The sequence below is a fragment of the Oryza sativa genome, chromosome 1 (genome assembly GCF_034140825.1).
Source record: "Oryza sativa Japonica Group chromosome 1, ASM3414082v1".
NCBI lineage: Eukaryota > Viridiplantae > Streptophyta > Magnoliopsida > Poales > Poaceae > Oryza > Oryza sativa.
This window is the reverse complement of record NC_089035.1, coordinates 8,286,219-8,302,771: the sequence shown is the minus strand read 5'-3', so window position 1 is coordinate 8,302,771 and position 16,553 is coordinate 8,286,219. Positions and strand designations below refer to the sequence as shown.

Genomic DNA, 16,553 nt, shown 5'->3' with positions numbered 1-16,553 from the left:
TTGTATTTAGGGCAATTGTATTTCTACCCTTGCTTTATGTCTCAATTGTGATTTTACCCCTGCTTTTTAGGGTTTGTGATTTTGCCCCTGCTTTTTTAAAACGAAGCAACCGTCTACCTCTGGTTTGGACGGTAGTTTGGTGGGCCCGGGATTTCCGAATTAAACGAAGAAAGAAAATGCTATTATAATTTGTGAATGACTATTCTACCCTTTTTCAATGAAACAACCAAATCCCCAAACCTTTGCTGTCCCGATCCAATCGAAAACCCTAGCTTGCTGGGTTGCAAGCGGCGGCGGCGGCCGCTTACGCAACAAGCGGCGACGCGCGGCAGGGAGGAGTGGCGGCTCGGGCCAGCGCGCGGTGGAGTCGGGCGCGGGCAGGCGCGGCGCGGCGGCCCCGAGGAGCGGCGGCTCCGTCGGCGCGTCGGCGTTTGCTCGGCTAAAAACTCTGGGTTATTACATCCTTTCTATAAGTTGTGAGAGCAGGCTGCAAAAACAAATAGGGCAGCCAGCTCTGAGGTGATCTGGTGATGTGGTCATTACTTCTTCCACGAAATTGTATGATATTGTTGCTGCTTACTGCTCGATCCGTCGATATAGATTTGAGCTCTTCCAGAGTTCTCCAGCCAGTTTACATCTGAGAAGGATGTGGTCAGATGGACAGATGATTCTATCGTCGGACAAGTCTCACAGTTGGTGTTTAATATGTTTCTGAATGCGAGCCAGAGGGAGATTCTGCAGGTATTTGGGATTGCTTTGGGTTCCAGATTTGTAAGTAAAGTATAGTAGGCAGCTGAAGTTGTTTGTTTCTGTTGAAGCTAGGAGGACAGTTCTTGTATTTTGCTGAATTTGATGCTCCGATAGGGCTGCACCTATTAGCGTCTGAAGTTTGGGGCAATTGTGTTTCTGCCCTTGCTGTCAAAATTTTGTCAAAAATATTGTGTTCTGGCATCGTTTATAAACTGTGTTCAAATTATTGCGAAAATTCTATCAAAATTGTCCAAAATATTGTGTTATGTCAACTTTTATAAAAATTTTAAACATTTAGGTCCCGTATGAAATTCGCACAAAATTAACTTGAAACATGTATCCTGTGCAAGCCAAAACATGTCCAGGGGTATATTTATCTATTCATCACACATTTAACACCGTTACCATTAGTTAACAGAGTAGGGGCAGGTGGTTGCTTCGTTTAAAAAAAAAACAGGGGCAAAATCACAAACCCTAAAAAGCAGGGGTAAAATAACAATTGAGATGCAAAGCAAGGGCAGAAACACAATTGCCCCTTTGTATTTCTAGCTGCAGCAGCGTAGCGGCTGCATATAGCAGCCGAACATGCCCAAATACAATGTCTATTACTGAAGGAATAAATAGCTGTAAATGCAAACACCTGTCTCAAGTCTAGTGTTCAAAATTTTGTTAGAACCCAAGTTTTGTTTGGAAACAAGTACTCGCAATTTTCGACTAAAAAAATATAGCTTTTTTTTTAACTTGTTACTAGGAAACAACTGTTAATTGCCTCACTCAACACCTTTTTGGGTTGATAGCAACACTTTGCTTATGGTGATGCTCAAATTTTAACGAAGCACCAAAAAAGATCAAACATGAAACATATTTAAATTCAAAAGAAACAGCTTACTATTGTTTCGTTTATACTTATAAGTAGAATTTAAATTTTAAAACCTAATTTTGAAATTGATTTTGTGATTTTTTTTAATCGTGATTTATTTTCAACATTTGCTTTTGTATCACCAAGGACATGTAAATAAAAGTTTTTTATACGAGTGTTTTTTTTCTATGACTAAGTATAAGGATAAGCGAAACAATGGAGCCATTAATGTTGAGCTTATTTCTGAGAAGATTTCATTTATCAGATGTGATTCGCATCAACAATTCAACTTGTAAGATAGATCAACTACTCTTCAGGCCTGACCGAGCAATCAGTGGATGAATATATAACAGACGGCATTCAGATGACGATCACTTACATCAGCAAGTATTCTTCTGATGCCCAAAGCAAGTATGAAACACAACTAGAAATATATTGTCGTCGACACGTATTGACTTATTGCATAACTACACTATTCTACAGAACCGAAACAATCTAAGAACTGCCCTCCGTCAAGGCTCATTGCCTGTTAAACAGCAAGCTGTTTTAACCAATGAACAGAACTACAGCCTACAAGAATAACAGTCTTCAACAGGTGAATGCAAGACACCGAGATAAACTTGATCACATCTACAAACTGCCTTGATGAAGCACACTGCGTAACATCTACAGTCACCTGACCTAGTTCTCATTGGCACCAATACGAGAAAGAAAGCCTTTGAAAATCATGTTTATGTGATACGATGAGCCAACCTCTTCAGGTCTCAAAGAACCGAAGCTCCACCATTGCCTCCTGATGCTTAGGAGAATACCAAGCAGTGGCCTTTGCGGAACCCAGGACCTTCAGAGCCCAGTCGATTGCAAAAACTGAGTCGTCCACACGAACGAAATGGTCTTGTTTTTTAGGGTCAATGGTAACTGTGGATTCAACACGAAAGCTGAAGGGTCCAACTATCTGCAAGAAGAACAAAGAAGAGTGAACTTAAAGTAACAAAGAATAGTGTGAACTTGAAATTTTCTATGATAGCATCCTATGTAACATAATCATCTTGTCTAGTTAATTTATCTTCTCGGAAAATAAGGAAAAAGCTAGCAACAAGGAAAAAAAGGGTAAAAAAGGTATACAATAGAATCCGTCTGCAATTAGACAACCTGGATGTAATCATGATATGTTTACCTTATCATTCAAAATTTTATTAAATGAAATTTGTTCATTAATGTCAGAAGTAGAGTACAATAGGATTTACATACTAAAACTGCATGTCATGATATCTTCTGTCACAGTACGAACTAGGAGATGGGGCTATATATCTAAACACAATTGGATGACATATAGTTAAGCTCTCTTACATTCACTGGCTTATGTTAATGATTATATGAGAGCTTTACTTAATATTTGGCGTTTGCCCCAGTATCTAACCGGTTTTCATAATCACTTTACACATTTCGACATGTAACTGGAACAGTAAAAACCAGACGTCAATACCACAAGTCTGCAATCATCAGTCAGAAAATGTGCCAAGCAGCACTGAGATTTTGTAAATGATATTATTTGGTGATAAACAAAAACACTAAGTAGGGGAATCACCTATTTTAAAGCATGAAATTAGTAGTAATTATCTATGCCAGTTTGGATAGACATCATAAATTCCAAAGTTGATTTTAACATGAAAACGGTGATACGGATGCTGCAGGCTAGAGCAGCATCCCTTGACCCTCATAACTAAGTAGTTTATTGATTTCAAGGAAAACTGATATCTGAACTGAAGTAGCGAATATCTAGGACACCAAGCAATTGTTTCTACAGAAACATCGATAAACTAGATATGTCAGAATATTTTTGTATATAATAAAGTACCACCAATGTTTTCTATCTTGCTGGAAAATGGCAATACAATTGAAGTCTTCATACCTTATTTCTATTATCACTTGAAATATCGACTAATTATTATAGTAAAGAATGTCGGGAAAAATATACATCCACCTATTGGTTGAACAACAACGAACCATATCCATTTGAAAATATGAAAGCAAAACAAAAGAGTAAATAGATCACATGAATTTGTGTCAGGGTAATCTTCATACAGAATGGCCTTCTAGTTCTAGCTTTCTAGGTATAAAAGCACAAGCTGATGAAAAAGGAAGATGTGATTCACCTGTTGTTGAAGAGAAACAATCACATCAGGACAAACATCACAGAATGTCTCTAAATCAGGGCGTCGAGAGAAGAAGAAATCTTGTGCAAGCTGAGAAGCACCACGTAAGAACAATGATCCTGAGGATATATCTAACCGGGCGCTTACCCTTGTCAAATCCAGGAGAAGCCTCTGAAAATTCCCGTGTTGAGCTGTAAAATTAACAGACGCAAAGAGGTCTGCAAAGGCAGCAAACTTGTTCCTCTCATCAAAATATTTAAAGGCATTGGATTTTAGTATTTCATTTTGCATGGACATTCTTTTTGAGCAATCCCCAAAAGAACCACTGGCTACTGCACCTGAACAAAAAGAAAGTAGAAATAGTTATTTTGTGCACAGCTGATAACACGTAAATCTAATAGAGAGGGTTACAGAATTAAAAATATAATTAATTCATGTACCCATGCAACTATAGGTGTTCATGATTCTTCAATGGACATAGCTCCAAACACTTGGCAGTAAATCATACAGGACAGGTGGTTTACCAAGCTGTAGATAGTATATCAGCCATTGAGAATGAACACTACTATTGACATATGGTATCTCAAGATGCATCACAATGCCAGGAAACATATGCATTGATCAATAAGTTATATTCCAGAAAATGTGTCAACAAAGAGGACAGCATGACTTGTGAATGAAAACGTTTATAAGGCAGCTAGGAAAGCAATAGCAGGACCTCTAAGCAAGTAGAAGCAAGAGTGTTTCCTTGAAATAAGCTTACATAACTAATTTCCGAAGATCAACAACAGGAAAGGTGAATGCTTACCAATGATCCCGGTGAACGAAACATGAGGTTCTGAGAGAAATACATCATACGGCTGGACATTTTTTAGCTTATCTTCTTTTTTCCTCCAAACATCAATGCTTTTCTTAATCGAAACAGCTGCCTTAGCACATAACCCTGGTAACAGAGCAACAGGAACATCACTGGTTTCTTCACCACCACCAAAACATTTTGGTTCTCCACTATTCTGCTGCAATAGTACATGATAACTCAATCCAGACTCGGAGCCAACTGAAGCCAGGTCAGCTGATAATGACAATGGCACATCCCAGTAAACCCCGTTTTTATCAATGAATAATCCAGGCCAAGATGCTTCTAATGTAATATTTTGATGAGGAAGCTGGAATCAATGAAGAAATCTTCAGTTTTAATCCAAAAAATTTAGTAACAACTATCATTAGTTAAGTAAACTGATTGTTCCATAAAGAAGGATGAAATTTTCCATGAGTCAAGTCAAACCTTCATAACTAGATACCTAATCAATATAGGAACATAATGTGTTCTATTGAGAATCCCAGTGTAAGCACCATGAATACCCACAAATAGCTAATATATACCAAATAGCATAAAAAGTATCCAGATAATTTGCCTTGTGTCGAAATATTGCTTTGCCCCGATCCCCCTTCTTCAGATTGTACAGCTCCAGTAGCAAAGTGGTATCTGGTGTAATCAAGAGTTCTGTGCCAACACCTAGAGACATAACATCATGCAGGTGCCTTTTGATATCATTGGACCAGGAGACCTCTTGCCGATTTGATAACTTCTCTTTCACAACAGCTACAAGCTTCTGTACATGAAGTTGCTCCAAGATAGTAAAAGACCTGAAAAGAATACGCCGGGTCGTTAATGGTAGTGCACATGTGTTTTGGTCAGATACATCTTACACACCGGGTTGTTAATGCCAGTGCATATGTCACAATCAGGGGCAAGCAATCGTTGAATTTTACAGATTTTTTTTGCCTATGACAGGAAAGGGTTGGAATGAACGAAAATAATATCCAAATTCTGTTTAGAAACAGAACTGGACAAATCTACTACTGATGGTTTATCTAGCAGACTGTTGATGATTGGTAAGCGGGTACAGAAACCATTGCCCTTGAGATCCTGAGTCTCCTGACACATACTCAATCACATACATTGGCATATATGGACTAGAAGGTGATGGCTCCAAGCAGATGTTTTTTACATAATCCCGAAACCAATCTCGAACCATTTAAGAAAAAAGCAGACTACATAGCTAGAATTATTCCACGGTTACCTCAAATGAACCTACAGGAACCAAGCACACAAAAACACATCCATCGTCAGTTCATTAGAAGTTTGAGCGGCGTGACGTTGCGAACCACATTTCAGAATCTAATAACCGCATAAACTTGAGCTGCGTAGATATGTACAGATACCATTTTTCTCACTTGAATTTTGCAACATTGCAAGCCTGCATTTCGCTATCTAATTAACCGCAGCAGCCTAAATACGAGCACTTCCTCTGTCTCTCTCTCTCTCTCTCTATCTCTCTCTCTCTCTATCTCTCTCTCGTAAGATCGACCGTGAGTGGGGGGAGACGGGAGTGACTTTCAGTTACCACTTACAAGTTGTGGGCGAGGTGGACGAGGTGGGCGTGGTGGACGGAGAGGCCGGCGCCGGAGGCGGAGAAGGAGGGGACGAGCGGCGAGGCCATGAAGCGGTGGAGGAAGTCGAGCTGCTTCGTGCGGGTGACCCGGGGCCCCCGCGAGAGGCCGAGCGGCAGCGGGTCGCCGGGGACGGGGCGCGCCGCGCCCTCCATCGTCGCCGGCGTCTCCACGTCCAGCTCCCACCGCCCGTCCCCGTCCGCCATCCATCGCATCCGCCGCAACATCTCCGCCGCCGCCGCGCGTCGGACGCGGGCGGCGCAAAGGAAGCTGGTGACCGAGGCGAGGATAGGGGGTTTGCCTTGAGAAAGTGCGGATTATACTCGATCGAACTGCACACACAGTACAAGCGTATTTTGTCAAAAATTTCGAAATACAAATTCGTTAGGGAAAACTCAAATACAAGTATGGAGTTGGACTTGTTTTTTCTCCAATCTCAGATGTAAATCCCTCTTTATTTTATTCACTTGTTAGGTGATGAAAAAGCTCTTTAAAAAAAAAAGCTTCATGCAATCTGGCTTCTCAACCAGTCATCTGTTTTTAGATTATTATCAGTCATAGACTAAATGTGAATTTTAAATTTTAATTTTGGAGTTCATTTGGATTTTTTTATCCAAGTCTGTTTTTCAGCATTGACTTTTAAACTACAAATAACACATACTAAAAATATAAAAGTTTTACTTACAAATTGTTTTCGGCTGCTTTGTTCATGTTTCCACATAGCCCAAGCTCAAACGATCAGAGCAGCTCAACTAATTTATGAAAACATACGAAAAAAAAGCATACAACAATGGGACTTCTTCTTATTTTTCTGGAATTTAACTGTTTCAAGTGACAGTCCAGAGTTTAGACAGATGCTGAGATGATCAGATGAAAATCTTACAAAACTTAAAAGTTTACAAATTACATGCCCAACTTTCCACGGTCGTTCTGCCTAACCAAACCAAATTTCTTTTGAGTCGGCGAGCAGAAAGAAGAAAACGACCGCACGGGCTTATTCCAATCGTGTTATTACAAGCTAATGACTCTACTTACACCCCAAGTACACACAGCTATACACGACATAATCGCTACGTAACGCGAAAACGTTCCAAATGGCCTGCCTCGCTGCATCAAGATCAATCGCCACGGCTCACACACTGGCACAAGCACGTCCATCCAGCTGCCTTTCTATCTCTACCGATTTTTCTCCCAACTCCACCACATGAATGATGAATCGAACGAATGTCAGTGTTGTTGCCTCCGGGAATAGGAATGCACGTCATGCCCAAGCGTCTGTAACATGTGCTCAGAGGATAAACAAGGTCGTAAAACAGATGAGACGGGGAGTGCGGCAGTGATTATCTTATGAAGAGACATTAAACAGTGGGCTAAAGAGACGATAGCATGGAAGTCAGAGCATTTGGATGTTCTACTGTCTTTACGGAACTGGTGATAGCAAACTGAACATATGCTGCATTCTGCAACCAGATGTAGTGTTTTTCATTTTGGCAGATTTAGCAAACAAGACACAGCTCTACTTGCTGCTCAAATTTTTGTCTTTGATTGTTTTAAGGAAACAGAAATATCAGGTCTCAATCAGTCGAAATGACTATGATAAAAATGTAGAAGGTAAAAGGGAAATAAATCATCTAGAGTTTTGCAATTACCTGTTCTTGTGATTGGAAATACATGAATGGAGTATAATGTAGAAAATTTGAAACCCTTGATGTGTATATATCAGCATATCTGCACCGAGGACAAAATAATTGCATTTACACAGATAAAATTTGGGCTCATAAAATAATATTCACCACTGCAAAACCATAACCACTCACTTTTCAATTTGCCTCGTCAGATGACTCTTATCCCATAGGCCCGTACGTGATAGCCAACCCCATCTTAACAGGCAAAAAAAAAATGCTTGCTTAGCTTACAAAGGTATTATAATTCTGTAGTTCTGGCATAGGCATTATAAACAAAAAGCAAATATCAAAGATTCACTGGGATTCGGAAGCAACAAAACATATAAATGCAAAGGGCCTCGCGTCGTAACCGCTCTTCTAAAAGGTGTTAATGAACGTTAGACCAAAAGTAGTTACTAATGATTAGGGGCAAATAAGGATAAATTATGGTGTCTGGATTCCACAAGTTTGTTTCAGTATGGTTCAAAACCACAACCCCATGAAAGCATGATTAAATGTGATTGGCCAAACCCAACCTCATTGCATAAAATCAAATCTAACCATCCAATCATAGATTAAAAGGCTATGGTCCTAGCACTAAGGGTTGGTCCTAGCATACTCCTCATTTCCTCAGATTGAAGATATTCTTTAATGAAAAAGAGGAAGATATGAGAAGCTAATTGCAAGTTAACCCTGTTGATATTCTCAACTCTCAATCATCAAATTACAAATGCAACTACGAAAAAGAATTACAACTGCAACTAACTGTTACTTATTTGATTGGATTCCCATATCCACTGTGTCCAATGGATGGAATTGGAGTGAAGTAACGACAGTATATCATAGAAGGGAAGCAAAGCATCAGCAAGAAAAAAGTGGGTTCTCGAGCAATCTATCTTAGCACGGTCTTATATTTAACTTTTCACACCTCATTGCACCCTAAGAGTCATTTCATAATAGGCCAGCCTATTATTACTGATACAAGAATACCCATTATCATTAGTAACTGCTTTTTTCTTTAAGATTCACAAACCTTTCTGAATGAGAGGTCTGAAACATGGCCTTTAAAATATGATTTTTCTGCAAAAATACATAGGGCAACAGATCTAGAAGCGACGAATTTCAGACGTTTCTTGCATTCAAAGACATGAGGAATTACGCAATGACTGCATGCCTGCTTTACCTTTTATTGAACAGCTCTCCATCTGATTCTAGCATTGGTGCAATTTTTTCATCTAATCTCTGCATAACAATGAGCAACTTTTGCATACTTTCTGTAAGCTCCTGATCATCCATACAAGTAGCAGCAAGCGTCTGGAAAAGAAAACAATTGATACTTCAGTAGAAAATAAACTAAATCACCAAACTATCTTTATTTTTGGCTTAAGATTAAGATAGTTACTACATGATAGATTAGAACAGCTGAAATTATACTGTTACCAACATAATGTATAGGGCAGAATCTCATGTTTCTCAAGAGAGAAAATTGAGACATGTTAAAGCTAACAAAAGCTTCATTGTTCCAATTTAAGACATTAATACCTGTGCTGGGCGTGAATTTGTTCGTCTCTGCAGAGCCAGCCGAAGCTGGTTAAAAAGATCTCCCACGACTTCCTTTTGTTGTATAAGTGTGATAAGCTGTTCTTTCTGAACATGGCTTCGAATTAGTGCATCAAACTGCAGAAAACAGGAGAGAACAAAATGGTCACAGGACATGATAGCATGCCTCTATCAGCAACTAGAGCATGCATAGAAACTAAATGCTGCCCTTACCAGTTAGTCTTCAAACGAATTCAGAATCAATATATACACAAATATTGCAGATAAGCCAGTTAATGGTCTAAAGGGTAAAGGCATCAGCTACATAATGGGATCATATATTCCAGGACTTGAGATCCTCCATGGCATTGTTTTGTCACTTCAATATTTCACCAACAGAGAACTCCGATAAGTGGCACCCTTGTGTAAGTTTAGGTATTTAATAGGCCAAAACTAAAAGTCATGGACCTAAGCGAGACAATAGGACATGCGTAAAGACCAAAGACTGATAATTAGAGGACAATCCGTGATTCAAAATATGTTTTCCTCAAGAAAGTATAAGAAATCAAATAAAGAACAGGGGAAAGATCAGTTATGTAATTAAAAAGGGTATCAGAAAAGACTTTCAACCTCACAGACATATAGCTGGAAAACTAAATTTTAGTGCTAAGTCATATACTCATATATATAGATCGCCAGTGTGCATAAATTTAGTGTTATCAATATTTTCTTATGGTAAAGCCCCTCAGCTGACAGTTCTCATCCTGTGCTGAAGGTAAATGCATGAGAAAGAGTACACTGACCTCGTCTTCTAGTTCTCTGCAGATTAGTGCTGTCCTCCATCGTAAATGAACTTTAGACTGGCTTACATCTGTGTAAATATGATCCCCCACATATAATATTTCATCTCCATGGATGTCTAGTGACTTCTCAACCATCTGAGCACTGCCACCAGAGTACAATCCACCTAAATACCCAATTAAGAAAAGGTTCACAAGTCAGTTGCAGAAAAGAATGTTTTCTTTCAAGCTAGCTGCTAGTGCATCAGAAACACATGCTTAGAAATGAAACAATATTTTATGGTTTCAAGATATATAACAAAAATACAACCTAAGTCGGAGAGGTAGCAGAGAAAGGAGGTATCTCAATTATTGATGAACAATGGCATAGGGAGAAGAAATCATCTTAGATACAGAAGACTGAACAGTGTTTTCTTCGCTGTGTGATGCACTTGCTCTTGTTCCACCTTATGTTATAATGCCATAAAATAACAACACTCAAGCGAGCATATGCACATGCCTCTTGATCTCTTATGCAATTTCACAAAGAAACCTACTTGTGTTGTGGGCATATGGCACATAAGATCCACCTACGGAACTACAGAAAATCTGATCACTTCGGATTATTGTCTAACAGAGGTTAGATGTGCTTTCAGCTCACAGAAAGTCATAAGCTAGAGCTGTAGATAACTGATATGCAAATCAGTGTCCTGTTCCTCTCATAGCATGAATGAACTTGTATTGCTGTTTTTACACCTTATGTTTCATTTCCATCTACCGTTTTTATCGTTTTACCCTGCCTAGAGTTTAAATGAAACTATGGGCCTGTTTGGCAGAGCTCCAGCTCCATCTCCACCTCTCATGGAGCTGGAGCCCAGCCAAACAGTTTCAGCTCCACCCAAAATGAGAGTGGAGCTGGCTGGAGTGTTCTCACAAAATGAACAAGAGAGGTGGAGCTGGGTTCAGACTGCTCCACAACTCCACTTCAGACCCAGCTCTTGGGAGTTAAATTTAGGAGTTGGAGCTCTACCAAACATGCCATAAAGTGTGTATTTGCTGGTTGAAACTTGAAATTGATCGTTTTAGAAATCAACAAAAGAAACAAAGCAAAGAGACTCTAGAGAAATTTGGCCATAGAAGAAAAAAATCAAGATTTACACCTGAATTAGCTTTAAAACAGGGACGCATTAATCCATCATTTGTTACAACCTCGTATAACGGATGAGAGATTTGGAAAAACTCTGGCTTCCTTGCAGAGACTATAACCTACAGTAAGAATAAATCAAGTGATCTTAGTAAAGTTTTCAGCATGGCAGGCAAGCAACGAATGACAAACAGTTCAATCTAGAACCAGCAACTTGATTACTCACCATTTCAAACAGATCTCTCCATGCCATATCATTAGGAAGGAAGCGATTGAATGCATGATTCATCATTTTGTTCGTATAGTGGTAATCTGAGTTTGTAATAAGAAGCAACCTTTTTCCAGCCTGATGAGTTGAAAGGGGAAATCAGCAAAGTAATGCAGAGAAGTACAAAAGTTCTAATATTATTAATGGATCATGAACTTGTAAGGTAATTGTGTGTTAACCTCCTTTTGATCCAGAAGAGCTAAAGGCAGTTCAGGATCAGGCTCTACAAATCGTTCCGGCTCAGCCATTATCTCACTCTACATTTCAACCAGCTAAAGAATTTTTTAGACCAATATTGATCATATAGAGTATTGTCATATCTAATGAGTAATGACAACCAGACATTACCTTGAGTTGACCTTCTACATGCGCTCGAAAAAGTGCCCTGGAAACAGCCTAAAAAAGAAAAGCCTTAAAATTTTACAACAACAAACGTGCACAACGGTAAAAGAGGTAGCAAGGCTAATTACATTGTACAGTCCTTTGTAATCCAGTGGCCCAAGTTCAGCTGGCACCAACCCCTGATCCAACTTGTCGACCATCTGAACAGAAGACCCACGCCCATATAAATATGGATCAATTCAAACTTCAATAGACATTCAAGGTAGCACACTATAAAATGTAAATGTCAGACAGTCTAACCACACTGAATTTTCAATTAAAAGTGCAAAAATATTATCAATGAATCAAACAGGACTGATCATGTCAAATTATATGTATTAGGAGTAGATACTGTCCTTTGTGATATGAGAGTATGTTTGCTGGATTTCTTAGATCACAACCTGGTCTCTGTAATCACACAGGACACTTTTTTGCAAACCATATGTGTATTACATAATGTATGTAAAACGTCCAAACTCCAAGCACTCAGAGACAAAGGAGCATTATTCATGAATGAAAAAGACAAGAACATTAAAAACCTAGCAAAGAGAACTCTAACCAGGCCAGAACTGAGCGTGATTTTTATCTGAATTTGTCATCCCATGACTGCAATTCCTATCAAGTGTTTTACTAACACTGAAACTACTCTTGTACACACATGTGAACGATGGTTCTGGATTGATGGATGATGAGATGTCAAGTATCATAGCACAAGCATGAAATTTTTTAGATAATGGAAGCTTTATTAAGACTCTATCAAATACACCAAGATGATACATTCCAACTGAGCCCAACCCCGGCCTCTGCATAAAATGCACACAGCCAATAAAAGGACAAAACTAAACCCCCATCACGAAACATAGATATTAGTGACTATCAATCCGTAGACTAGGTCGCCACCCAGCACAAGCATGAAATGAACACTATTAGATAGAGAGACAGGTAATTGACCTGCATGAACATAACAGCTTCTGACACAGAGAAAAGGGTATTAAGGAACTCCCATCTACTTTCTTTCCGTAGATCCACCAATTCTCTTCCATATATTTCACTGTTCATGGACATGAATAAGATTTATTATCTTCTCTCAGCTCAGGACCACAGTAAAGCTGACAAAATGTCTTAACAATACCTCACAGCACTAGTAGAAAGCATCTGGGTGCCATGCATGGCCCTTTTAATGTAACCAAAACGATCAGCTTTGACCAAATTCCCTTTGTCTTTATCCATAATTAGACCCCTGATGACCTGTGAGAGTAATGGTATCATTAGGGATTATGCATGTGCCTTGAGATATTATGAATTATGGAGTACCCAATACTACAGTACAGTACCAGGTCAGGATCAAATTCAAGGTCATCTACAGGGAAACCCATGCCCTTCAGATTGGCCATACCATAATCATAAGCACGCCCTTCCCAAGCCTGCATAGATGTAACAACAATTTGGTTTTTCTGCAATTTACCACAAGGACCATATGGAAGGACACAAAGCACTCATGTTGTTTTTTTATGTCTGATGTGAGAATCAGGAGGCCATACCTAAATTATCAGCTAGTATCATGTCATATCAGTTCAACAAATATGTAAAATTTTGTACATATGTAATCATCTACTTTAGAATGATTCGTAGACAATTTGATGATATAGATATTGAAGTACCATCACATTGTAGTGAATCAATGTATAGTCCATATCATAGCCAATGACACTGATGGATCGAAGATTTAGTGTCCTGGTGCAAAATATTCCACGAGGAGAGTGTCTTACGGAAAAAGGATCCTGCGTGTTAACAACCATTCATTAATATTGTATCATCATAAAGCTAGTTTCTTCATCAAGAAGATAATCAATCAAGATACATCGCGATAGTCAATCAAGATACATCGATAGACAAAGGAATAACAAATCATTGGAGTTAAAGAAGGAAACGTTTAGCAGTAAAAAGATAATTGCAAACTATATTCTGATATCCGCTATACAGAAATTCAGAGTGAATGGCTAAACACTGAACTCTTGGAGCCTTTTCAAGAGTTCATGCTGAAATGTTGGGTAGACTTTAACAAAACATGCCATCAAGTGTTCAGAATTTTCTTGGATCTCTTTTCACCCTAATTGTTTGGCTTTTGCCATGATTCATGTGAACTGTTGGATATCACTAAACATTGGGATTTGGAGTTCATGTTGCTACAAAGGCATGCCTTCTTCTGGATTTTTATAGAAAACTCCATGTATTTTCAAAACAATCGTAAAACATTTTCAAGCGAAATTAGTGATTTTTTCACTTTGGAAAGAAAAATAAATTTTATTAAGCTTTTCTACAATAGACGAAGACTTCTACATATTCTGCTATTCAATTGTAAATTGTTTTCCAAGAACAGAAGTGAACAATATTACAGTATTATCACCTTTATACCATTCTTCAAAGTTAACTTCGTCTTGGTAATTGACTTTCTCAGTGCAACATGAGTGTTACAAGTTACAACAATTTGATGAACACAGTCATGAAAGTTCTATTTCCATGCTAGTGATTTGAGATGATGATCATCATGCCGGAAGCAAATTGAATGCCAAGTTTTAAGTTACTTCAGTCACAGGCTCACAGCAACAATAGGTGCCCTACCGAATATATTTAACAGAATATGAATAGAAATGGAAGAAAGCATACCAATTACCAAACATCAACAAGGAGGTAAAATAATGCTAATAGAGTAGAATATTACTGCAATTCCCAACTCACGGAGCAACGATTCAGCTTCTCTCGCTTCTTGCCAAGCTATCTCCTCTATAGGGCCATGCAATGTCGACTTGCCATTCCCACCTAGAATGCAAGCATTTCGGATTAATTATAGCAAAGACTCTGGCACGGTTTTGATGGTGCTACATATGAGGATGCCTGATGCTGTAATTTAGTGACATCGTAGTACTGCTAATTTGCTTGTTTAGTCTAAGTGTCTAACATAAATCGAATCATTAACAACTACGGGTTAACAAACACAACATCTCCTCTGAACAGGGGATTGCAAGTAAACAGCTCAAATTTATTTTGTGTGGAGGTTGGAAGAAACCAGTAGCTCACCAAACGCGTCGAGATGCTCCCTCCGCACGTTCAAATCCCCCTTGGTGCTCTCCCCTAGGTAGTCCACCCGCGAGAGCCTCGACGAGGTCAAGGCGAAGTACGACTCCCCCTCCTCATCCTCGTCCTCCTCGTCTCCCAGGCCCCCCTCCACCGCGACCGGCCTGGTGGAGTCGAGCGCGCGGCACCGGAGCGACGACCAGAGGGAGAGGGAGAGGGAGAGGGGAGGGCGCGGGACGCGGAGGGAGGGAGCTCCGAGGCGGCCCCGCGGCCTGCACCTTCCCGTTCCCGTCCTCCGCGCCGGAGGCTGGAGGCAGAGGCGGCGCGCGAGCTCGATGGAGTCCGCCATTGCTGCCGCGTGCGGCGCTGCTGCTGCTGCGGCTTTGGGGCGTCGCGAGTAAAGCCTCGTGCCTCCGCGAGAAGGGGGGGGAGTGGTGGTGGTGTGGGATGGGGGCGTCGGATCGGGCTGACTGGGCAGTGGGGCCGGCCCGTGGACCGTGGAAATTGAAAATAGGGAGAAAAGAGCCTAAGCGTGGGGCCCACAGTTACACCAGATTTCTGATTCCGGATAATAAATATTCATACGGTTAGTAGTATTAGTGAACAAATTTTGTTATATGTTTTTAATAATATATTTTAGAAACAAGTTATCAAAGTTTGAATTTGTTAGCGTGAAGGTATTTTCTTTGTCCTAAAATATAACTACGAAAGGAGTAGAAAAACGGCCACGGAAATTCCCGGTTGACCAAGCTCGTTTTCATATAAGGGTCCTGTTTTCCGACCGTACCTTTTTTTTTACTATTTATAAAAAAAAATTTCTAATTTATTTCTACATCGTATTAATGTTGATACTGAGCAGTTTAAATGATAAATATAGTCGATTACCGATCGATCGAGCATCGTTGTCGAAGATATGTTACCGACTCCGACCGTTTTCACCCCTCGGAGTAGTACTTAAGTGGATGGCATTTTAGCCACGGGGTTAATCACATACTCCATCTCTTAATTTCAGACAAAATATTAACAGAAGTTTGAGAGGAAAACACATCCTTGCGAGTGTGAAACTTCATGCGTTTTTAATTACTTGTGATGGATTCAAAATGCCACAGAACTTTGTTTCCCTTTTCCTCAAAAGGAGTAATAACTGGTTGTGTGTTTTCACGTCGTTTGAGTGGTTGATCCACCGAACCTGCTCCTGTATGTTCCATCGGAGGCTCGGAGCAAAGCACGCAGCATAGATTCTTTGTTTTCAAGACGACAGATGGACAGAGATACGGCGTCGCAGAACATGATCGCTACATCTGTGGTGCCAGTAAAACTTGCTAGTCCTATCGCTACGACCGGTCAGTACAGTTCATCACTTTGTGCAAATAAATATCGTGTGAGATGCCAAAAAAACATACTCATATATCTTCAAAAGTTATCTAAAAAAACTATGAAAAAATTAAAACAAACAATAGGAAAAGCGTGATCGTGATTTGATC

At 39.7% G+C, this 16,553-nt stretch overlaps 2 protein-coding genes across 2 annotated transcripts; both read right to left on the bottom strand.

Moving 5' to 3' along the window:
• Nucleotides 1-1,929: 1,929 nt before the first annotated feature.
• Nucleotides 1,930-6,509, bottom strand: LOC4327103 (protein TRIGALACTOSYLDIACYLGLYCEROL 4, chloroplastic). The gene is made up of 5 exons (XM_026024363.2): nucleotides 6,181-6,509; nucleotides 5,181-5,412; nucleotides 4,574-4,931; nucleotides 3,766-4,103; nucleotides 1,930-2,564 (listed from the first exon to the last, which is right to left on the bottom strand). The coding sequence occupies exons 1-5, from the start codon at nucleotides 6,444-6,446 to the stop codon at nucleotides 2,367-2,369; spliced, it is 1,392 nt and encodes a 463-aa protein (XP_025880148.1). The 5' UTR covers nucleotides 6,447-6,509; the 3' UTR covers nucleotides 1,930-2,366.
• Nucleotides 6,510-7,002: 493 nt separating this feature from the next.
• On the bottom strand, nucleotides 7,003-15,486 carry LOC4327102 (uncharacterized). The gene is made up of 17 exons (XM_015763686.3): nucleotides 15,073-15,486; nucleotides 14,717-14,814; nucleotides 13,656-13,775; nucleotides 13,329-13,418; nucleotides 13,127-13,242; nucleotides 12,946-13,045; nucleotides 12,084-12,155; nucleotides 11,962-12,009; nucleotides 11,793-11,870; nucleotides 11,572-11,691; nucleotides 11,362-11,467; nucleotides 10,226-10,389; nucleotides 9,426-9,560; nucleotides 9,067-9,197; nucleotides 8,037-8,099; nucleotides 7,869-7,947; nucleotides 7,003-7,494 (listed from the first exon to the last, which is right to left on the bottom strand). Exons 1-17 carry the CDS (start codon nucleotides 15,416-15,418, stop codon nucleotides 7,447-7,449), a joined length of 1,914 nt encoding a protein of 637 aa, XP_015619172.1. The 5' UTR covers nucleotides 15,419-15,486; the 3' UTR covers nucleotides 7,003-7,446.
• Nucleotides 15,487-16,553: the final 1,067 nt, after the last annotated feature.